The 24,537-nt window shown below is 33.9% G+C and overlaps 4 protein-coding genes across 4 annotated transcripts in view; 1 reads left to right on the forward strand and 3 right to left on the reverse strand.

Annotated features, from left to right (window-relative positions):
- The window catches only part of LOC126969878 (exportin-2), a 38,704-nt gene extending 30,034 nt beyond the window's left edge, over positions 1-8,670 (reverse strand). Inside the window, exons 1-5 of the mRNA XM_050815464.1 lie at positions 8,464-8,670; positions 6,910-7,055; positions 4,251-4,443; positions 2,816-2,961; positions 453-653 (exon numbers count right to left, since the gene is read on the reverse strand). Of these exons, the coding sequence (XP_050671421.1) occupies positions 453-653; positions 2,816-2,961; positions 4,251-4,443; positions 6,910-7,055; positions 8,464-8,548 (771 nt within the window). The 5' untranslated portion in view covers positions 8,549-8,670. The remainder of the gene's footprint in view (positions 1-452; positions 654-2,815; positions 2,962-4,250; positions 4,444-6,909; positions 7,056-8,463) is intronic.
- Positions 8,671-11,780: 3,110 nt separating this feature from the next.
- Positions 11,781-14,263, forward strand: LOC126969908 (uncharacterized). The gene is made up of 2 exons (XM_050815533.1): positions 11,781-11,866; positions 12,441-14,263. Exon 2 carries the CDS (start codon positions 12,445-12,447, stop codon positions 13,930-13,932), a length of 1,488 nt encoding a protein of 495 aa, XP_050671490.1. The 5' UTR covers positions 11,781-11,866; positions 12,441-12,444; the 3' UTR covers positions 13,933-14,263.
- Positions 14,264-19,349: 5,086 nt separating this feature from the next.
- On the reverse strand, positions 19,350-21,784 carry LOC126969933 (uncharacterized). Its single transcript, XM_050815571.1, has 2 exons — positions 21,216-21,784; positions 19,350-20,268 (listed from the first exon to the last, which is right to left on the reverse strand). Exons 1-2 carry the CDS (start codon positions 21,500-21,502, stop codon positions 19,398-19,400), a joined length of 1,158 nt encoding a protein of 385 aa, XP_050671528.1. The 5' UTR covers positions 21,503-21,784; the 3' UTR covers positions 19,350-19,397.
- A 336-nt stretch (positions 21,785-22,120) lies between these two features.
- On the reverse strand, positions 22,121-24,435 carry LOC126969931 (uncharacterized). Its single transcript, XM_050815570.1, has 2 exons — positions 23,986-24,435; positions 22,121-23,039 (listed from the first exon to the last, which is right to left on the reverse strand). The coding sequence occupies exons 1-2, from the start codon at positions 24,270-24,272 to the stop codon at positions 22,169-22,171; spliced, it is 1,158 nt and encodes a 385-aa protein (XP_050671527.1). The 5' UTR covers positions 24,273-24,435; the 3' UTR covers positions 22,121-22,168.
- Between the last annotated feature and the right edge of the window lie 102 nt (positions 24,436-24,537).

Genomic DNA, 24,537 nt, shown 5'->3' on the forward strand with positions numbered 1-24,537 from the left:
TAAATATTCAAAGAAAAAAAAACATCTCACACTAGCGAGCTTGCTTGTTATGTATGACTTTATCATACATGACAAAAATCATACTATTGCATAACTTTACGTCGCATCCACTCTTACTAATTACCTAAGTCCCTTTTAAAATATTTGAATCAAGAATTATTACGCACTTATTATAAATTATTTTCTTGCATCATTTAAAACTATCGTTAAACCTATTTGTGTAGGCAAAATTTTATAAGCCAAAATGGTTTATTCTAATTAACACATATTAACATTTAACACATATTGCCATAAATTATACTTTTATTTTCCCCAGATGATACTGATGATGATGAAAAATAATATATAAAATAAAAAAGCCATTTCCGAGATATGCATAATTAAGTACAAAAATAACAAGAAATGCTCGTTCAAACATATAAATATAACACTGATATCACGAATTTACTTACATTGACTTCCAAACATGGCACTTTAGCTTGCAATAAATTCAATAGGTTTGGCATCCAGATTGGCATATTGTCTTCAAAGAACTCTGGTAAGTCTTGATAGTTTAGTGAGTAGAACACTTTACATATCAACACTAAGGAACTGTATATAACCTTTAATGCTTGCGAGTTGCCAGCATGTGTATTTGCTAAATCCAATGTTGCCTGAAATAGTTATTAATAATTTGAACTTAATCATTTATTATGATACTAAACACATTTGTATGGAACAATATTCAAATTACAAAAATTTGTTTTTGAAGAATCAGATTTATTCAATAGCTTCACAAAATGACGCAAGTATGAATGTCAAAAATATAATATAGTAAGGACAGATACTGGTGCCGATCACTGCAATTAAAAATAGTAAACAAATACTCTAGGCGTCTTTTATGGTGATATACAACCTGTAATCCCTTTAAAACCGTGGTTCTCGAAATTAAGATTCCCAAATAAATCAATAATTTCAACAGTTTGCCGGTTACGCTTAAACCACTCTTGCAAATCAAATCAAATCAAAATCAGTTTATTCACGTAGGTCACGAAAATGACACTTATGAATGTCAAAAAAAAATCTTATTGAATCTACCGCGACTTCGTAAAGGGTTGAGCTAATGAGAAGAAGTAGCAAGAAACTCATTGCACTCCAGTATTCCTAGCCAAACTAAGAATTAGAGACCATTCTCTATGTGACTGTGGACTTGATGAGGGAAATGTAGACCATTTATTCTTTAATTGCCCTTTAATGAAGTCTTCCTTGTACAATTTTATACATCATGAAATCCCCCGCCCCACCTCCATGAAATGCCTCCTCACCTTTGTTTTACTCACTTCACTCCTTTTGTAAATACTTTATGTAAATATATTAAACAAAAAAATATTAAGTTATAACTAACACAATATATGTTTCATATAAGTAATATTATCAGTGTTTGTCCATTATAATCTAACAGCATGTATATTTGTTTCAGGTATGATAAGAAAATAAATCTGTTTTGATTCTGGGCACCGGTCATTACTATAATCACTTGTAAATTCGTTTACACCGATCAAATGACACACTCTAAGCTTGTTGGTCTACTGAAACGTGACATTGGTGAGTTGTGGTGCCCCTTCCACAGAAGCCACTAGAAGGAATAGAATAAATCCTTAGCATGACATTGGCTAACTTGTTGTATACCTTCCACAGAAGCCACAGTAGAAGGAATAGAATAAAATAGACAAAATATACTGGTATATGTTTATGGTTAGCTATACTCAGTGATGCTAATTTCAATGATATGCTGATGGTCAGGCTACATCATATTATGATATAGTAATATTATTTCGCTTATAATAGAGAGATAGAATAATTACATCTTGTTTCACTATAAAAAATAAATTGAAATTTTTTATAAAAAAGTGTACTATTGTATATAAAAATATTAAAGTTTTTAACAAATAAAAATAAACTTTACAACCAACACTTGTATTATCTAAATTGATGATTTCTAATTTGAATTTTATGATAAGCTGACATCGCAAGCGTTTCTCGTTGCTCTCTAGCGAGGAAAATAACAATTTTAACTTAATTGCCCTTACAAGAGTAACCCCTAAAGCAAAAAAAGTATGTATTGTCTAATGATTCTGTAGTATATTTAGTATCAGCCATGCACCCATGCGAAGCCGGGGCGGGTCGGTAGTATGTGTGTACACTTATGTTAATATAACGGGAATAATAACATTTGTCAAAACTATAGCGCTATTATATATACAGACTGGTGACAGACATACACACTGAGTCTCTGTAATCTGTATCGGCCATTCCCAATATCAGTCTATCTCTTACTTGAGATAAAAATCGTAACGATCGTTGACCGTTGATTAGTTTATTGAGACTTTCAGTCTCAAACAAACTAATCGACGGTATCTCACCTTATCCGCACACGCTGTCTGTCAATGGGACGACGTATAGCTTATCAGCGATAGAAGTTTGTATGGAAATTGCAATTCACGCGTCCCAATATAAGAATGACTTATCGGGTATATTGTGACAGTTTCAGATTATTGACAGCTAATTACTGACAATAGAAGGTAGTTATATATCTCTATCTGTAGACAATATATTGGGGACGGTCGTAAGTCGGGTGACTGTTGGAGAATCAATTCGGGTTCTAGTATGCAACCCTGAAAATGAAATATGACTCCTTTTGGGAAAGAGAAGCTGTGTCAACTTGTAGAATAAAAAATCGTACTTAAGACAAAGTGTTGGTATCACATTGTTCATATCTAAAACCCACAAATAGTTTTAGGGGCGAAGAAAGTATAGGTTAAAAAAAAATACATACTACAAACAAATCAGTGAGCGGTTTCGCAATGTTCTCCAGTACATGTTTGATCTCCTCCCACAGCTTTTGTGATTTGAATTCATATCGGTACCGTTTGAAAAGTGAGTGTGCCGTTCTCAAAATACCATTTATCACATGGAAGTCTCCTGAAAATAATTATATACACATAAATTTTTGTCACAATAGAAATGTTCCTCTGTGGTTAACACTCGCAGTTGAGGAGATACACAATCTGAAGCAAAAATTAAAAAATGGAAGTAAACACGTAGTATATGTTGACAGAATAAAATGCTTTCAATAATAATTGATCATAATGTTAGTGTATGATCAATTGTTGGTGACAGTTGCTGTTATATATAGACTACTAGCTGACCCAACAGATGTTGTTCTGTAGATAATAAAAAAAATACTATTTTTATGTATTTGTCAATAATTTTTCATAACATCAAGAATTATTTCGTAACATATGCTCCTTGTTGTTATAATGAAATTGTTTCACAGCAGAACTGTCAAACCGTGCGTCAATAAATTCTCTTACAGAAATTATGTCAATACAAAAAAAGTATTGGAATAAAAAATAATTATGGGTCCCAATTCGAAATAAAAACTATCCTATCTCTCAAGTTGGACTAAACTGCATTCCATGGAGTAATCCCCATTTAAATCAGTTCATTAGTTTAGGAGTCAATCGCGGACAAACAACATGTCACGTAATTTATATATATGAAGATAGTTGCATGGCGCGTACCTTTCTACCACACTTAACACTTCATTATTATGCTACACTTCGATTCTCTAACTCAAATAGCGTTAGTCTAGCCTACTTTTGGTATATTTTAGGCAGCCAGTTATATCATGCCCTTGGTTTCTTAGGTAGGTTTCTAGGGTTGGCTTTTTTATGAGAAACAACCAGACGAGCAAGAAATTCACCTGATGGTAATTGATATGGTCTGGACCTTAAATGCCCAATTCAGTGCCACATACATTCTTGAAAAATCAAAAATCGGAGCAGTGGAGAGTCACATTGAGACACATAAGATGTTAAATGTCATTTTCATATCGCGTCGTAACTGCAAGAATTCAAATTCGAACGAACGAATTCCACCTTCACACGACACGCCACAAATTAGGATATCATCCCCACCATCTGAATGTGTGGCGGTCCTCCACAGTGCGGTTTTCAAGGAGCTTTCTTCCTCATACTACTAAGCTGTGGAATGAGCTTCCTTGTGCGGTGTTTCCGGGACGATATGACATGGATACCTTCAAAAAAAGGGCATACACTTTCCTTACAGGGCGGCAACGCTCTTGTGATTCCTCTGGTGTTGCAATAGAATGTGGGCGGCGGTGATCACTTAACACCAGGTGACCCGTACGCTCGTTTATCCTCCTATTCCATAAAAAAAAAAGAATTAAATTATAGATTAAAAAATACCCATGGCAAACTTCTCAACCATTTCTGCAATAAGTCCTGGCCATTTCTCTGGAAAATCTGATTTCCCAATAATGGAGATGGCATCACTGAATTGCCGCTGTATTGCCTCAGGTGACTTGAGCATCAGCGAAACAATGAGTAACTTAATTGTTGATCTGTCTGATGCATGTATCCTGTCATTGCCGTCTTCATCCTGAAATAATCAAAATAAATACATTACTAATTCTAGAACAACCGCAACCAGTCTCAATATGCAATTCGATCCTACCTACTAAGCTAGAGGTCCCGGGTTCGAATCCCGCCAGGTACAAGCATTTATATGATGAATATGGATGTTTGTTTCCGAGTCATGGATGTTTCAATGTATTTATGTATGTTTAAGTAAGTATATTGTATTAAATATATCATTGTCTTGTAACCCATAACTCAGGTTATATATGCTTAACTTGGGGCAAGATAATTTGTGTAAAAAGTGTGTCAATATTATTATTATTTATTATATTTTATAATAAATAATAATAAGATTTATGTTTTGGCGCGTATGGATCAAATTATGGGATTTTTATGATTTTCCTACACCCTTACATTTGTCTAGTTTGTAAGATTAGTATTCCTACAAGTCCCACAAGCTCATATAATTTCTTCAGTTTAATACCGTTTAATATTAAACTAGTCTCATTCATGATTTTAATATAACAGGAGTTTATTGAACAGCTGGTTTCCAGAACCTCTGTAGACGAATCGATTTACACGTCACAACATGTCCAGGCTTTTGATTACGTTAAATGACAGCCACAATTTTATGGTGGCAACATGACTGCGGTTTTGCAGAAAATTACAAAATGTAAAAAAATCGCAATGCATAATGTAAGGGATCGCTAAATTATCACTAAAATGCACTTTTGTCTTCTACACTAGTAGCACTAGTAGATAAACAGCAGACAGTGTAAGCACTGGTAAACTTTTAAAATTTACAAAACATACACTCATGGACAAATTTAGAGGAACGCAAAAGAAACTGTATATAAAACAAAATATTATAGAAATTTCAAATTACAAAGGTCAAGAAAATTATCGATACAACAACGAAAAAATAAAATTAACAGGATTCTGTTTCTTCTGTAAAGTTTAGACTAGGTCATAATATGGGTCTTTTTACAGCGAAGCACAAGGCAAACTGTACTTTTGTTAAGGAAACAAGGACTCTCCCTTATTGCTATATAAATATGTGTCGTTCGCGATTGATCGAATCAAAAGACCCGAGCAATCGAACGGGTCTCCGCGGCATAAGTGATTCATTCTCTCGCAACAGTTCGATCGTATTATATGCCAATCACCAATCGTTTGATACAGCGTCGCGACTCGGCCACTACCCGCGTGACCATTTCTCTCACCCTGATCGATTGGGCTGCGGCGCTCGACACGGGTTTTAAATCATTAGATCGAAGCATGCATATTGTACACAAAACTTTTATTATATTATTTGCATTGTAAATAATCTATACTTCTCTCATATTCGGTAAGTAGGTCCTTATTACCCCCAAATGGGGTTTGTAGGTGACCAATCAGCGCTCTAGGGTAATAATGTAGCTAGAAAAGGCCTAGGGCGATAAGTAATAGAAAAAACTCTTCACTCTTTCAAAAAGTTCGCGTACATCTAACCATCATACTGGCAATAGACATCATGCATTCAGCCAAATAACAAAAGAGGTCGCTTCGCTATTCAGCCTTGTCTTTGTATGAGTATAATAGTCATCAATTTTAAATATCGAATGGCTAAGCTCAATTTCGTTCTTGAAAAAATAATTAAAAAAAAAAAGATGAAAAAAGGTGGGAATAGAAAACTTTTACTTTAAATATTGTTTGTTTTTGGGATTTTTTTATAATTACGTGCTAATTAGGAAAAAAACGAGAGTTTCAGTTTTATGAAAAGAACAAGAATGAAGATATATGCTGCACTCCCGATTCAATGAAAATGGAAGCTGAAGCAGCAATTAACAATATTTTATTATTGTAATGCCAGTTTCTTTCTACTTACCTCACAATCGAGATGTAAAGCAGAGTAGTAGGCTCAGTTGTAAGCATCAATTGCACCCTTGAACTATAGGCACCCTCTCTGCGCTCATGCACCTAAATATCTCGGGTTGCAATTGATGCCTTACAGCCCTTGGCTACTAATCTACTATTATTGGAGATTATAGTAATTATTATTATAAGATATATAGAATATTAACATAACAAGGCATGTGTGATTCATCAGTCGCTACTCAGTAACTAGTAGCTACATACTAAACTAATTAGTTAGTAGCTACATAGTCAATTACATAAATAGGTAACTGGCAAGTGGCAATGGTTCTGCATAAACCATTGTCCAGTACTGAACCAATCAATCAATCAAATCATTATGCTGGCAGATCAGTATTCACCCCGATCTCAAAAATTTTACAAACAACACATATATTGGTATAGCAACATATGAACTTTGTATACATCTTTGTAGCTGTCTTACTAATGAGGTTTATGAGATACAGCCAACTGACATATAGATGGACTGTGAACTCATAGTTATAATAGCAAGGATTTTATCATGAAAGTCTGTAACAATACTTATTTCAGAGTTAATATGATAATGGAGATTGATTCACAAATGATTACTTACAAAATACCAATTCCTTTTGACGTAATTCTTGAATGTAATTGCAGCAGCGACTCTTATTGTCATATCCACTGTATCTTTATCAATCAGATGAAGCAGGAGTATAGCGTAGTTCTGATTAATTTCTACACCTTCAAGGAATTTTTCAGCTGGAAGTGTACAATAAATATATCAATTACAATACTTAATTGGATGTAGTTCCTGAAAAACCGTCCAAGCCACAAACATCACATTTTAAGGAATTTGTGTTTAAGGTTTAATAAATATTACTGTATACCATACATGTGGGTTGGGCTAATAAGTCATGATGTTATTTAAAGAGTGACAGTAGGGATGTAATTTTTTGTCAGTCCGTTAATATGAATCACATGACCAGTTTTGTGTTCTTAACTCTTATTTGGGTTTGGAATGTTTTTCTGGAATTAGAGTACCCCAAGGCTTTCATTTAGTTTTCTCTAGTTTCTTCAGAGATGGCCGACTTTGAAACTTAGCATTGAAACCCTTTCTCAAACCACTTGTGTTAAATATACCTTGGTATTTACCTAGATCACATGCTTGTTGGAAATGATCATATCGACTTTCTTGTTGACCAAACCAAGACAAAATTAACACCTTGACTTAGGAATCTATTCTGCTCCTAGTAAGTCAGCACTGTCACATAAAGTGCTTATTTTAAATAATGAAAAATCATTAAAAAAATCACTAGTTTTATACTGCACCCCTTTTACTTCACTTGTATGTTACTAATGTTGGGGTGCTGTGGTACCCATGTAATAAAAACATTGATATATACAGTATGATGTGATTAACTTAAAAATTACTTATCAAGGTATTATACGTCATGGTTAATCATTTTCTGTTACAACTTAAGTCATATTGTTACATTTATGTGATCACTGTATCATATTCCCATTAAAATAATCACAAAAAATTCATAACCATGACATGCATTTTTTTATATAGCATCAAAGTTGAAAAGGCGATGTACATAAATCTACTCTGTAATAGTCACTGTAGAATTATTGTTCTATTAGTTGACATATTCATACAGACCTGTTCTTACATAGAATTCATAATCATAATCTAAAGCTAAACTAACACTGTCTAACTAGGTTTGGTGTGGCAGGGAGCATGCAACACAAGCAATACAGTTGAGTAGCTCTGCCTTATCATGAATCCAGAATCCCAGGGAATACCGAAGGGCGTCTATGTGAAACCTTATCATGTCTAAGAGCAGATGTCAGCAGCAAAACCAAGTCAGCAGTTAAACATAATAATAGTACATATAACAAACTCCGTAAAAAGTCTTGTATACATTATTATGTGACAGAAATAATATTTTTAAAATTATTAACAATTTCCATTAAGGTTTTCACCCTTAAATAAATAAACATTTTAGGTTATGTTGTTGTTTAAGTAATTGCAGTGCCTACAGGATCACATATAAGTAGATTTTATTTATACCTTCCGATAACTGCTGTTGTTGGAAAATGATTCTAGTCATATTGTTATATTTTAAAAGGTAAAATAAAGAGGATTCCAATAATTTTAACTTACCGGGTCTTCGTATGTTAGGGTCGGGATTCAAAGTTTGTTGTAAATAATTAGCTAATGTAGCTAAATTTTCATCTGTTACTTCCATTGTGGTTATGTTGTAAATTATAAGACCTTAAGGAAAAATATCTACTGTAGAAATATTAATTAAATTGTAAAACTGCAGTTTAAAATCACTTAGTATCAACAGTTACTCTTAGGAAATAATTGAAATTGATAGACGTAAAATCATAAGTCATAAGTGTTTCATAATCTATGGTTAGCACTAGAGAGTACTTTACACTACTTGAAGCTGCAGAGCTTGACAGATTAGCACTTAGGCCAGAGAATATATTAAATTATCAGAGCTCACAGAATAGCACACTTAGTACAACCAAGGAGAATCTCTTTTCCCAGAGAAATTATGTTATAAGTTAATGAAACGGAAAATGAAAAAATGACGATACAATTAAATATTTAACATGACACTACTGTGGTACTCGTATGTAATACAAGGCATCGAAAATTGTCCTTTAAATTGTATATTTTAACAAATCCTTTAATAACTGGGATATAGAACCGCTTGAAACTACTTGGATCCGGATATAGTAAATATACTTATTAACTATTTCTCTCACAAACACTAATAAGTAATTCTGGCCAACGAAAGCTGAACCTAGCAAAAGGCGGCAAATTCCAAAAAGCTTCATATGGTATTGCCAGTTTAAGTATGAATTAATAATTTTGATATTTTTCCCATTTTTTTGATAATTCCTTAATGATTATTATGTAAGGGTTTTCGGTTTTTTTTAAATTAATTCATTTTGTAATTATTGTACACACATTATTTAGACATGAGTCTTTTGTGGTAAAATATATTATTTAAATTTATTATGAATCGCTACACAAATGAGGTAAGCATACAAATAAAAGCCTTATAGGAAGAATAACATACTTTATACCTTAGCTTTATTCATTAGAATCAAAATCTGGGTAGGTACTTGTTTCGTAAGAATATAAAATTCTTTAATTTTATTCCTGATTACATGAATGTCAAACCTATCCAAATTGGATATGATAGCATGGTGGGGTCTTTTCTTACCCGGTGTGCTGAATACACCTTTATTCGCTTTTCCTTCTTTTAAGAACAAAAAAACTAAATTAATACGGCCATATAGTGTGACTGAGACAGGTTCAACACTAAACATGGAAGTTAATTATCTATAATTTTATTATTATTTTACAAAACAGTCATTGAAGATATGTCTTCAAAATTTTTATTCTGTCTTATTAAATCAGTACACTCCAACTGTTGCAGCTTCTTCACATTTTTAATAATCAACTTGTCAAGATTATCTGAAATACAGTATTATATTCAATACTTTCTACTGAACTAATCTAATGAAAGCAAATTAACATTGTACAGAAACAATACTGCGCAAATAGTAGGTGAACTATGTGAAACACAAAAAATATAAAAATTTGAATTAGATCTTTTTTTATGAAAATAAGGAAAGAGACGAGCAGGACGTTCAGCTGTTGGTAATTGATACGCCGTGTCCTTACAGTGCAGTGCCACTCTGGATTATTCAAAAACCCAAAAATTCTGAGCGGCACTACAACTGCGACTAGCTACGACGCCCTTCAGACCGAAATACAGTAATGCTTACACATTACCGCTTCACGGCAGAAAAAGGCGCCGTTGTGGTACCTACCCAAAATCTAGCCGGCATCCTGTGCAAAGGAGCCTCCCACTGAAATCAAGTATCACATTCATTACACCGCATTAACGAATTCATTCAAGACGACTAAACATTTAATTATTTGCTTCTCTTCTTGTTTTTGATTAAATTTACTCGTCATAGGAAATAACACTCACCGCACGCCACTTTTGTTGGTTTTATCCATGTTTGCTTAAAAATATTCAAGAAACTTATTGTAGTATACTTCTTATGTATAGAACGTCATTGTGTAGTTAGTACACAAGCTCCGATGTAACCGCAAGACACAACAGGTTAATTCACATTGTCATGATGATATTTATTTATTGTTGCTATTCCTATAAATGGCTGGCTTCAGCTTTCCTTAGCCATACTATATGAAGTTCGACATCGATAAATCAATTATTGCTTCATTTGATGTCATTAGACTCCCTTATTTTTGACTATTTAAACAATATTTTATAGGTTGAAATAATAACTATACAAAAAATTTCCTTACATTATCTAATGAGGATAATAAAGATTTGAAAATAAAATATTTGATGCTTATTTAAATTTCATACATATTCCCTATTATTGCCAGTTTTAGAAAAGATGACTTGCTTGTAACGATACGGCGACATCGAGCGGCCTGAGTACTCATGAACAAGCAGTTACTAAAATTCCCAAGGAAACAGTGAGATCCATACATTTGTAGCCATACATATAAAAGGCCTTCAGATTAGGATTATTTTATTGTTTGCATGAGTTCTCGTAACAGGTTTCGCCATGCTCACTTAAATGTCACTGCTTGTTGCGGCGATATGGGACGAGTTATCCTCTTCCCTAAAATATGGTTGAGGGTGGCGATGGCTGGCTCATGCGTCATGCTCGTGAACGGGCGCTGCTTGTGGTAGGGTGATCCTGTTGCCGGAGACTCGGTTTCAGATTCTTAAAAGTTATTATATAGTATTTTTTATTTATAATCGCTTATAAAATGCTCACAGAATACCTTTATTTATGGTGTGTGTGGATGAAGCAGCTATAACTGTACTCAATAACTTTTGTATTATTTTACATTTACTTTTTTGACTTACTCGTGTAAGGCATTGCTATTTGAAGTTTGAGTATGTTTGTTGCATCATTTTACATATTATATTGTAATTGAGATGATTTGTAAATCGATGGAAATGTAAATCTTGATATAAAAGAGTGGCAATGAGTTTCTTGCTACTTCTTCTAATTAGCTCAACCCTTTACGAAGTAGTGGTAGATTCGGATCGGAGAGTCGGATCGGTCGATCGGACAAAGTGACGTGTTTCTTGAGTGCTCCCTAACACTTTAATTGTATTTAATTATTTTGAGTAGTGTGAGGATGTTTACGGTGTAAAATACTAAATTTTGAAGTTAAATTTAAAATATGTGACAATCCAGTTTATAGAATCCTTATTTCATCGAGTAATATTAGTATTAATATTTCAATATTGTGTTTCGAGTGTCATGGTGTCAGTGAGCGGTTGTCTCCGTAAAAGTTGAAATCAAAAGATAAGTAAAAATTATAAATCAAATCTGTTTTACATTAGTTTTATAATGAAGTTTAGTATCGATACTTCAAATACAGTTACTTCACAGAAATTAATCGTTTCATCCGGCACTAAATACCTTTGAACTCCGAGTGCAATCTTCGACGTTTCATTAGGGTTTCATTAGATTACTGTTACAACAAGGTGATATTGATAACTATCATAATAATTAAACAAACACAACAAACACAAGGGCTATTCATTACAACGTGAAATCAACAGTGACGGTATTATTTAACTAAATTCAACCATTGTGATTTTTGCGCTCAAAGACACTAAGTAAATTTGTGTTGGTGTAAAATAACTTGCGTCGGTAGTTCAAAATCCGTGCTTAATCTTTATGACGTCTGAGCCTATATTTGACGTGGGCTTGTAGCTTGTCACTTCACACATTTCAACCCGGTTATTAATTATTGAATAGCTTTGTTGTTTGACATCGGACTAACGTGTTGATGATTACGGTTCGAATCTTTTTTTTTTTTTTTTTTTTTTTTTTTCATTTTTGTAGATATAACGTGTTTTTATTTATATGTTTTGGCCAATTTTAATTTTATTGTTGTTTATTTCATTGGAATTTTATTTGAATCCTTACAGGTACATAATTTATTTTGTATTTTAATTTTTATTAAGGCTTTTTTTGTAAATAATTGATTGTCCTTTTACATATAATTGATTGAGCATAGATCATAATATTTTCCTATTGTAAATAATATTATAGCAGGATGTATACCAGATCAAAACGAAGGAATATCTGCGCAACATGCACACACACTATAAAAGTGAAAGAATATTTGGAATGTACTAATTGCAATAACACGTTTGACTTAAAATGTGCTAGCATTACTTTAAAAAGATACAATTCAATGTCGACCGATAAGAGACTCAAATGGAAATGTCATAAATGTAGGAAAAGCTCTACACAGGAAATAAAAAATCTTTCAAATACTGAACAGCTGACACAAAGTATCTCGTTAGATAAAACCATTTCAAATATTAGTAATTTATCCAGCAAGAATACTCTCACACTACATAATCAATCATTAGAAAATATAACATTTTGTAGTTCAATGAAAGACCTACATAATTCAACATTCAGAGATGTCAGCACATGTAGTTTACCAGATCTTGGTACTGTCGAAAGCTCACAGGTTTTAGACCTTAAACAGGACTTAGCAACCCTATCTGGGCAATTAGAAAGTGCTCATGAAGAAATTGCCCAACTAAATATAGAAAACACAAAACAAAGAAAGTTAATTGAAGAAAATGAAAAACAAATAAAATTACTTAAAACATTGCTAAGCGACGGTAATTCTTCAATCAACTCCACACCGCTACGAACAAAAACAAAGAAATCTAAACGCACACCGTCAGTAAAATCCTCTATACAGAACAATATAATATCTCATAAAGCAATAGAACAAATACCAATTAATTTAGAAAATGCACCAGCAGTACCACTAAATTCTGAATTTAATAAAAAACTCGCTCAAAAAAGTACCAATATTCAAAGAAAATCAGGAAGAAAAATTTACATTATAGGAAGTCAACAATCTAAAAATTTATCCTCAGCGCTCATTCAGTCGAGAAGAACTAATCCGTATGAAAAATATACAATTGAAGCGTTCATCAAACCCGATGCAACGACAGGGGACATCCTCAAATCTTGTGAGTTGTATGATTTTTCCTGTAACGACAAATTAATATTAACTGTAGGTGAAAATGACTGTGATCCAATTAAAATATCATCTGACTTATATACAAAAATAAATTCTCTACCACAAGTCCATATTATTGTAACTAGTGTGACTTTCAGTAGGCATTTGAATGAACTGAAACTTAATGACATGTTGCGATTGATATGTAACAAGTTTCCTAATTGTACGTTTCTTAATCTCGATGAAAACATTTATCGAAATAACACGCCGTATTATAATATATGCCATAAAATAAATCTCGTAATTGACCAAATAGACTACAATAAAAGGTTTTTGAATTTCAAAAAACAAAGACACATAAATCGTTCCACACTAAAAGGAACGATACCATATTATTTTAAGAAAGTGACTCATGGCGTAACTTCAAAAAATGATCAAACTTTAAATTCATCTCAGGATGCACCAAAGAAGGGAACAATTCCTTTTTATTTTAAACCAAATAAAGTTGATGACAGCAAAAATGGGGAAAAACTGTTTTTTCGTGCCAAAAATTAATAATTCAACATGCACTTGTAAAGTTCTTCACCAAAATGTTGCTGGCTTTCTAGCAAAGAAAGACTTAATAGAAATCATGGTTGAAGATCTGCAAAATACAGATAAAATTGACATACTATGCTTCACGGAAACATTCATTCCAAAAGGGCATGAAAGTAATATAAAACTAAATGGGTATCTGTTAGCATCAAATTACAGTAGAATAAAAAGAAGGGGTGGTGTTTGTATATTAACATCACAAGGGATAGGATCAAAAAATTTAGAATACCTACATACTTTGTGTGAACCGAAAGCATTTGAATGTTGTGGGATAGACATAGTGGACAAAAATTTGTTTATCATTTATATCTACAGGACACCTGATTCTGATGTAAGTATATTTTTTGAAAAACTAAGAACCGTGCTTCAGAAATACTGTAAAAAGAATAAAAAAATTATTATATCAGGAGATTTTAATATTAATACACTGAATTGTAATAAAATCTCTCAACAGTTAAAGCAAATCGTGCAAAACTTTAACTTTAGATTACACATTAATCTACCAACGAGAAATAGCACATGCATTGATCATATAATAAGTAATATTGATGGCGCTATAGGTTCTTTACATAATTACGATATTTCTGACCATAACACAGCACAAATTCTAAGTTTCGAAAGTGTTAACATTAAAAATAAAATATCTATGTTTATGTACAAACGTAATTATAGTAATTATAATATTGAGATATTCAAAAATTACCTAAAAAGCTTGTCGTTCAATGAAGTCTATGAAGAAAAAAATTTCAATAACGCTTTTAGCAAATTTCATTCCTTAGTAACTCTATTATATAGACTTTGTTTTCCGAGAATAAAAATTAAAAATATGGAATCCAATGGAAAGCCCAAATGGATAACTAAAGGTATTCGAATAAGCTGTAAAATAAAAAGAGTATTAAGATATAGAAAATGTAGAAAAAAAGACGATAGCAATAAGAATAATTATTTGAAATATGCAAGAACACTTAAATATTGTATTGCCACATCAAAAAAATTGAGTAATACCCATTATGTAGCAAACAGTAAAAACATATGCTATGCGACGTGGAGAATTATTAAAAATGAAACAAAAAGTAACAATAGTGACACTTGTATAGAATCAGTTATAGTAAATAATAATGAGATTAATAATACTAAAGATATAGCAAACAGTTTTAATGATTATTGGATAAATTTGACTAACAGCAGTGATAAATGTCTGACAAAGCGAAAGTTGAAACCTTGTATAAATCAAAATAAAACTGGAAGTAGTATTTTTCTCAATCCAGTAACGGAAAACGAAACATTAAAAATAATACAATTGTTGAGGAATACTAAAGCAGTAGGCTATGATGAAATTCTCACAAAAATTATTAAAATATGCAAAGATGAACTAGTACCAGTTATAACATACCTAATCAATTTGTCGTTTGAAACTGGTGAATTCCCAGACGCACTAAAATTATCGGTGGTCAAGCCACTACATAAAAAAGACGATAAAAAACAACTTAATAACTACCGCCCAATCGCACTCGTATCTATTTTTTCAAAAGTCTTTGAGAAAGCAATGTATGGTCGTTTAACAATTTTTTTTACAAAAAATAATATAATAAACAAGCAACAATTTGGCTTTCAAAAAAACAAGTCGACAACATTAGCTGCATTTAAACTGGTTAACAAAATAGCAGAAAATATAGATTCAAAAAAACCAACGTGTGTAATATTTTTTGATATGAGCAAGGCTTTTGACTTCGTATCACACACCATCTTGTTGGATAAGTTGGAGCAAAATGGCGTTAGAGGACCAGCTCTTAACTGGATGGAGTCCTACTTAAAAGACCGTAAGCAATGTGTGGAGATCAATTCTATCGACGAAAAGGCTACCATAATTGCCCAACAATCAAACTTTAAATTAAATAGATTTGGTGTTCCGCAAGGAAGCGTCCTTGGACCATTATTATTTTTAATTTATATTAATGACCTGCCTAGTGTGACAAAAAATGACTGTTATTTATTTGCCGATGATATATCAATAATTATGACATGTAATAATAAAAATGAGATTGATATTTATGAAAGTGAAATTAATAATGAAATTAATACAGTGGTAAATTGGCTAGAGGATAATAATCTTCAAGTTAATATTAAAAAAACCTCATTTATGCAATTTAGTTTAAGTAACCGCTCTAATAACTATAGCCTTAAGATAAATTATACAAATACCCAAATAGAAGAAGCTTTGCATGTTCAATTTTTAGGAGTACTTCTAGATAAAAATCTAAAATGGAAAGAGCATGTAGACATGGTATGCCAAAAAATTGATAGATATGTTTATGTGTTATATAGATTGCGTAAAACGGCTTTACAAAGTACAGTCCTGGCAGCTTATCATGGTTATGTCGCATCAGTACTTCGATATGGACTAATCTTGTGGGGAAACTCTAGCGAGGCTAATAGGGCTTTCATGGCCCAAAAGAGATGCTTAAGAGCTATGACAGGAGCTTTTTACTTTGATTCGTGTGAACCACTGTTTAAAGAATTACGTATTCTTCCATTTCCCTGTATGTATATATACGAAATATGTATCTTTGTCAAACAACATGACCATTTATTTACAAAAGCAAGAGATATTTATCTGAGAAATACAAGAAACGGTGACAGACTGGTGATTGCACACAAATTTCATAATGCATCCTACGGAAAATGTAGCTATGTCATGTGTATAAAAATATTTAATAAACTCCCTCCAAGCTTACGCGTATTACCCGTCCAACGATTTAAAAAGGATCTTTTTACAAGGCTTATAGATAAATGTTTTTATTCCATAAATGAAATGTTGACACATTAGGTTAAATTAAATTGACTTTAAAATATATATTAATTCTAGTCTTTAAATAATGACATTTAAAATAATAATTATAATTTAAATTAACCTAAGTGCTTAAAATATAGAGTTTGTTAATCAATTATAATAATAACTAGAATTTTGTTAATAGTAATTTTGCATGCCAGAAATGGCCGATAACATTGATACATTAAAACTACTTACACCCATTGTTACATGTTTTCTAGCAAAATAAAGAATTTATTTATTTATTTATTTATTCAATAAGAAAAATATATTTTTTTTGACATTCATAAGTCTCATTTCCGTGACCTACATGAATAAAGGATTTTGATTTGATTCATTAAAGCCAAATCACGCACATAAAGTCTATGAGAACTTTCCTGGAAACACGACTTCAATTTTGAATTATGAAGTGTCATTTTGAAGAACAGGTCAGATCAAATCTGAAACTTGCCTTATTAACAGGCAAGCAGTCCTGGAAGCTTTGATTTTTATTAAGTCCCAAGCTAGATAGATACATTAAAATCCAAACACAAATTTCCGTACATATTAAAGACGCCCTCTTCCACTGTCACTCTAAAAAAAATTCAAGTTGTACTTGCCTGGGTTCCTGGCCATTGTGGTATTCAAGTTTATGAGATGATCAACCTTTGCGCCAAAGATGCAACAAATTCTGGAAGTATGGACCACTACACAGTCTATCCCAATGATTTACTTCAGGTCGCAAGACATGCCTTTTATAATCCTGGAAAATGTATTGGCAAAATACTAGTTCTTTGAAAGGAATATATTACGCTGATGTTCAATCCTTAATTCCTACTCGTCCTGGGTTCTGCAATTTCATAGATACTCATAAACGCGTTACAAGTACAATCTGTAGATTAAGGCTGGGCCATGCGTGTACCCCTGTCCCCTGGTTATGCTGCATATAAGAGACAGCTCTCTTTGTGAGTGTGGACTTGATGAATGAACTCCTAATCACATCTTTTTCAGTAGCCCTAGACTGTCTTCTTCTCTTTATGATCTCCTTCCTCCTGATATCCCTCGCCCTACTGGTTTCAAATCCTTACTCTCCTTTTTAAATTCCCCTTTTGTTTATATTTTATGTTCATTCATTAACGAAAATAATATAAAACTAGTTTGTTTGTCTTTTAACCAACTAACCCTATGTATATATTGTGTTCGTCTTTTTTGTTTTAGATACATCAACAGTGTTCTTTGCGGTGAATAATCTCAGCAGTAACAAATTTATTATTTTCTGAAGACCTTGTTTATTCACGAAGCCATATATAGCAGAGTTGATTAATACACACTCGTCATTGGCGAAATCTAAAAGGATACGCAATCAAGCCAAACAATAATAACAGGCAATTAAAATATGCTTTTACAACATGATCCCAGAAAATGACCGAAACAAATGTGTCAAGTACATAATTCCAAAGAATTGTTAAAAAATGTTTGTATGGTAAAGGTGGCTATAACATAATGATTTTCTTAAATCACTTAATGATACCATAGACTGGGAATGGAGCGGACACCCTCAGGCTATTTAATTATAAATTTTATTCTACGATGCTACATAATTATTTTGTAACTAAGCCCGCTTAAGAAAAAAAGCCTGCTGAGTTTCTGACGCCCGTTCTCAGGTCTGAGGCATACCGTTTCGAATGGGTGGTAATTTGACGTTCAATAAGTGATTTTCAATCGTATTATGAATAAAAATATTTTAATTTGCTTATGGAAGAGGAATTAGAGGTTGAAGAAACAATGAATTCTTCAATAACTAAACTATCGAAAGAAACTTAGATTCTGAAGAGAAATCATAAATAAACGCGAGTGCGGGCGCCCGCATCTCCGATTGATTGCTCGACGCGGCACAAAATCCTATAGAAATATGAGGCATCTCACTCTCCTCTTGATCCATTTCCACTGAAGCTAAGCGGAGAGGAGATGTGGAAATAACGAAATCTGATTGTTTATAAAAATACATCTCCTCTCCTCTCCTCATTGGTAGATTGGCCGTAGGTAGGTACCTACTCTTGCGACGCCTTTTTTAAAGTAATTTATTTGTGGTGGGAATATCGTACTTAATAGTATAAGGGCTCCCGCACACGGGCCACCGGCCACAACCACAAAACGCCGCCACTGGCATATTTCCTGTAATTTTCATACATTTTATATGGACTCGCCGCACACGGTTGGCGCCGGTGGCGGCCACACGCTACAAATCGTCGCAGCTTGCATCTTGTGGCTCGCACCGGCCACTAAACGCCGACACAAAAAGCCGCCACACGCCACTCGCGCGATTCCGCGCCCCTCTCTCCCTTGCCTCAGTTAACCTGTGTAAGTCGACGGTAACGCACGCACGTAGTCTGTAGTTCATATATGTAGATAAATATGGATATAGAATTATTTATATCAGAGATACAATCCCGTCCTGCGATTTGGGATTCAAAAAGTGATAGTTATAGTAATAGAGGAGAAAAAGTGAAGGCCTGGGAAGAAATCTGCGAATTGTTTGTGGGAGATTTTTCGAATAAAACTGCCAAAGAAAAGAACATTGAAGGTAAGTTTAATAAAATAATATAAAACCATATATTTATATTCTATTTTCTTGCCACGGTATTGCTCCTTCATACATAAAATAATCTTTTAACGTATCTCTTGCAGTAGACGCTCGTGTTACTGGCCAGCCTGTATTTTGTATATTTTCGAGTCCCACTATTTTCAAAGTGTGCCGAAAATTGAAACCATCCCTTTTGCGAATAAAGTTGTGCAAAATGCAACAAGCTTTCACAATGTCTTCTGAGAAATGAACAGAAGTGTTTAATGGGCGATGTAATATTCTCCATTTGTTTGCTAGTACGCCGAAGGTACACTCAATGCAACGTCTGGCACGGCTTAACCTATAATTGAAAACTTTTTTGTCTAAGTCCAAATATTTTCCAGCATATGGCCTCATCATATTTTCACTGAGGCCAAATGCTTCATCACCAACAAATGTATAGTTCAATGGTTGTCGATTACCGACCTGTCGTGGTGAGGGGATATTTAATGTATTTCTGTGTATTTTATTACACAGTTCACTTTCTCTAAATATTGTAGAATCGGATGCTTTACCGTATGCCCCAACATCCACGAACGTAAAAAGTAAATTCGAGTCGCAAGTTGCAAGAAGTACTATTGAAAAAAATTTTTTATAGTTAAAGTACAAGGAGCCGGTATCGAATGGATGAATAATTCTTATATGTTTCCCATCTATGGCGCCTAAACAATTAGGAAAATTAGTATTTTGAAGAAATCCGCTGGCAATTTCTTTCCACATGTCTTGGGTCGGTTCTGGAATACAAACGGCTTTTAAATAGTTCCAAATTAGTTGACATGTTTCTTGTACTATTTTCCTTGCTGTAGTGGCCCCACGGTGGTAAGAGAGTTCAAAATCCTCAAACGAGCATCCAGTTCCTAGATACCTGAAACAAATTATATATATTTTTTTAAATAAATTAAATAAATTAAATTTTTTTTTTTGTTACAGTAACTAAATTACAGAGGAAGTGGAAGAGTCTTCGTGACAGTTTTAATAGAGAAAATGCAAAAAACAAGAACGTTGCGAGTGGTTCGGCAGCAACAAGCAGTAAACAGTACATTTATTTCAATCATCTATCGTTCTTGAATTCCTTAAAAGAAGTGAGACCGCCTACCGATGTTACTAATGCAACTAATGATGCGGAAACATCTCGCCCGAAAATAAACAGAAACATTAATATAAAAAGGGCCGAAAAATCAGAAAATGAAATTCTCAGAACACTTTCGGAAAATTTAAAACGTAAACATGATCAAATAAGCGACCAAAATGACCCCGATAAGCAATTTCTGATGTCGCTGCTTCCACATGTAAAAAAAATTGACGAAAATTGTAAACTTGATTTTCAATCAGAAATATTACAGTTAATTAGAAAGTACACTCATAATCAAAATTATGAAACCTATTCGGCACAATATTATGGTTATTCTTCAGGAAATGCCAACATACACAAAAAGCTTCTACATCTGCCCAGCCTTCTCCACTTCATTCACATTATTCCGACAAGTCTATGCTTGACATGTCATACTCTACAGAAAACGCTTCTACATCTATCCCGTCTTCACCTATAATTCAGCCTTCTCCAACTCATTCATATTATTCTGACCAGTCTATGGACAACAGTTCTGTTATCGAAGACATGTTCCGTGATGATGACGAGTGATATCAAATTATAATAAACACACAATAACTAAATACAAATACCTACGTGTTTTATTTGTTAACTAGCTATTCTCTAGTAGAAAAAACAATGCATAGTGATTATAAATAAAGTATAGATTATTTTATCATAGTGTTCTGTGGAGTTTTATGCTAGTGATTATTTCCACTTACCTTAATGTGATAGCTAGTCTTTCCGCAGGTGCGATGCTTTTCCGCATGTTGGTATCGTGGTGCTTTAATCCAGCATATAATAGAGCATGTAGTTCCCAAAACGTACCTATGCTTAAACGAAAATGTTTGAAAAACTTTTTAGGATGGTTTAGAAGATTATCGAAATGTTCGTTGCATTTGTGTACATTCGTTAAAATTGGATGTATCCAATAACTACGGTTTCGTCTTCTACGACGACGTCTTTTTATCAAAAGTAGCGCAATTAAACCTTCTTCGTCAGAGTCCATTATGATACTGCACGTAAGGGTTAAAAAAAGTAGCAGCCACCGACCGCAAGTGTCGACCACCGGCCACAAGTGGCTGTCGCGCGCTTCAGCTACCTTTGTAGCCGCTTATAGCTTCTCGTGGCGGCGTTTGTGGCTGTGGCGAGTGGCTCGTGTGCGGCGACACTAAGGGCTCCCGCACACGGGCCACCGGCCACAACCACAAAACGCCGCCACTGGCATATTTCCTGTAATTTTCATACATTTTATATGGACTCGCCGCACACGGTTGGCGCCGGTGGCGGCCACACGCTACAAATCGTAGCAGCTTGCATCTTGTGGCTCGCACCGGCCACTAAACGCCGACACAAAAAGCCGCCACACGCCACTCGCGCGATTCCGCGCCCCTCTCTCCCTTGCCTCAGTTAACCTGTGTAAGTCGACGGTAACGCACGCACGTAGTCTGTAGTTCATATATGTAGATAAATATGGATATAGAATTATTTATATCAGAGATACAATCCCGTCCTGCGATTTGGGATTCAAAAAGTGATAGTTATAGTAATAGAGGAGAAAAAGTGAAGGCCTGGGAAGAAATCTGCGAATTGTTTGTGGGAGATTTTTCGAATAAAACTGCCAAAGAAAAGAACATTGAAGGTAAGTTTAATAAAATAATATAAAACCATATATTTATATTCTATTTTCTTGCCACGGTATTGCTCCTTCATACATAAAATAATCTTTTAACGTATCTCTTGCAGTAGACGCTCGTGTTACTGGCCAGCCTGTATTTTGTATATTTTCGAGTCCCACTATTTTCAAAGTGTGCCGAAAATTGAAACCATCCCTTTTGCGAATAAAGTTGTGCAAAATGCAACAAGCTTTCACAATGTCTTCTGAGAAATGAACAGAAGTGTTTAATGGGCGATGTAATATTCTCCATTTGTTTGCTAGTACGCCGAAGGTACACTCAATGCAACGTCTGGCACGGCTTAACCTATAATTGAAAACTTTTTTGTCTAAGTCCAAATATTTTCCAGCATATGGCCTCATCATATTTTCACTGAGGCCAAATGCTTCATCACCAACAAATGTATAGTTCAATGGTTGTCGATTACCGACCTGTCGTGGTGAGGGGATATTTAATGTATTTCTGTGTATTTTATTACACAGTTCACTTTCTCTAAATATTGTAGAATCGGATGCTTTACCGTATGCCCCAACATCCACGAACGTAAAAAGTAAATTCGAGTCGCAAGTTGCAAGAAGTACTATTGAAAAAAATTTTTTATAGTTAAAGTACAAGGAGCCGGTATCGAATGGATGAATAATTCTTATATGTTTCCCATCTATGGCGCCTAAACAATTAGGAAAATTAGTATTTTGAAGAAATCCGCTGGCAATTTCTTTCCACATGTCTTGGGTCGGTTCTGGAATACAAACGGCTTTTAAATAGTTCCAAATTAGTTGACATGTTTCTTGTACTATTTTCCTTGCTGTAGTGGCCCCACGGTGGTAAGAGAGTTCAAAATCCTCAAACGAGCATCCAGTTCCTAGATACCTGAAACAAATTATATATATTTTTTTAAATAAATTAAATAAATTAAATTTTTTTTTTGTTACAGTAACTAAATTACAGAGGAAGTGGAAGAGTCTTCGTGACAGTTTTAATAGAGAAAATGCAAAAAACAAGAACGTTGCGAGTGGTTCGGCAGCAACAAGCAGTAAACAGTACATTTATTTCAATCATCTATCGTTCTTGAATTCCTTAAAAGAAGTGAGACCGCCTACCGATGTTACTAATGCAACTAATGATGCGGAAACATCTCGCCCGAAAATAAACAGAAACATTAATATAAAAAGGGCCGAAAAATCAGAAAATGAAATTCTCAGAACACTTTCGGAAAATTTAAAACGTAAACATGATCAAATAAGCGACCAAAATGACCCCGATAAGCAATTTCTGATGTCGCTGCTTCCACATGTAAAAAAAATTGACGAAAATTGTAAACTTGATTTTCAATCAGAAATATTACAGTTAATTAGAAAGTACACTCATAATCAAAATTATGAAACCTATTCGGCACAATATTATGGTTATTCTTCAGGAAATGCCAACATACACAAAAAGCTTCTACATCTGCCCAGCCTTCTCCACTTCATTCACATTATTCCGACAAGTCTATGCTTGACATGTCATACTCTACAGAAAACGCTTCTACATCTATCCCGTCTTCACCTATAATTCAGCCTTCTCCAACTCATTCATATTATTCTGACCAGTCTATGGACAACAGTTCTGTTATCGAAGACATGTTCCGTGATGATGACGAGTGATATCAAATTATAATAAACACACAATAACTAAATACAAATACCTACGTGTTTTATTTGTTAACTAGCTATTCTCTAGTAGAAAAAACAATGCATAGTGATTATAAATAAAGTATAGATTATTTTATCATAGTGTTCTGTGGAGTTTTATGCTAGTGATTATTTCCACTTACCTTAATGTGATAGCTAGTCTTTCCGCAGGTGCGATGCTTTTCCGCATGTTGGTATCGTGGTGCTTTAATCCAGCATATAATAGAGCATGTAGTTCCCAAAACGTACCTATGCTTAAACGAAAATGTTTGAAAAACTTTTTAGGATGGTTTAGAAGATTATCGAAATGTTCGTTGCATTTGTGTACATTCGTTAAAATTGGATGTATCCAATAACTACGGTTTCGTCTTCTACGACGACGTCTTTTTATCAAAAGTAGCGCAATTAAACCTTCTTCGTCAGAGTCCATTATGATACTGCACGTAAGGGTTAAAAAAAGTAGCAGCCACCGACCGCAAGTGTCGACCACCGGCCACAAGTGGCTGTCGCGCGCTTCAGCTACCTTTGTAGCCGCTTATAGCTTCTCGTGGCGGCGTTTGTGGCTGTGGCGAGTGGCTCGTGTGCGGCGACACTAAGGCTTACTATCTGCTATTGTATGCATTTTGGGAAAAGTCTACTATTTTCTATCGATGGGGTTCGGTCTTTGTTATTAAATAAAACATTAAAAATATACA

The sequence above is a fragment of the Leptidea sinapis genome, chromosome 19 (assembly GCF_905404315.1).
Source record: "Leptidea sinapis chromosome 19, ilLepSina1.1, whole genome shotgun sequence".
NCBI lineage: Eukaryota > Metazoa > Arthropoda > Insecta > Lepidoptera > Pieridae > Leptidea > Leptidea sinapis.

What these genes read in the sequence shown, in the direction of transcription:
- LOC126969908 (XM_050815533.1), top strand. Translation starts at nt 12,445, where the DNA reads ATGTATACCAGATCAAAACGAAGGAATATCTGCGCAACATGCACACAC.
- LOC126969933 (XM_050815571.1), bottom strand. Translation starts at nt 21,502, where the DNA reads ATGGACTCTGACGAAGAAGGTTTAATTGCGCTACTTTTGATAAAAAGA. An exon ending in AGACTAGCTATCACATTAAG is followed by an intron (nt 20,269 to 21,215) that starts GTAAGTGGAAAT and finishes AATTTGTTTCAG; the next exon opens with GTATCTAGGAACTGGATGCT.
- LOC126969931 (XM_050815570.1), bottom strand. Translation starts at nt 24,272, where the DNA reads ATGGACTCTGACGAAGAAGGTTTAATTGCGCTACTTTTGATAAAAAGA. An exon ending in AGACTAGCTATCACATTAAG is followed by an intron (nt 23,040 to 23,985) that starts GTAAGTGGAAAT and finishes AATTTGTTTCAG; the next exon opens with GTATCTAGGAACTGGATGCT.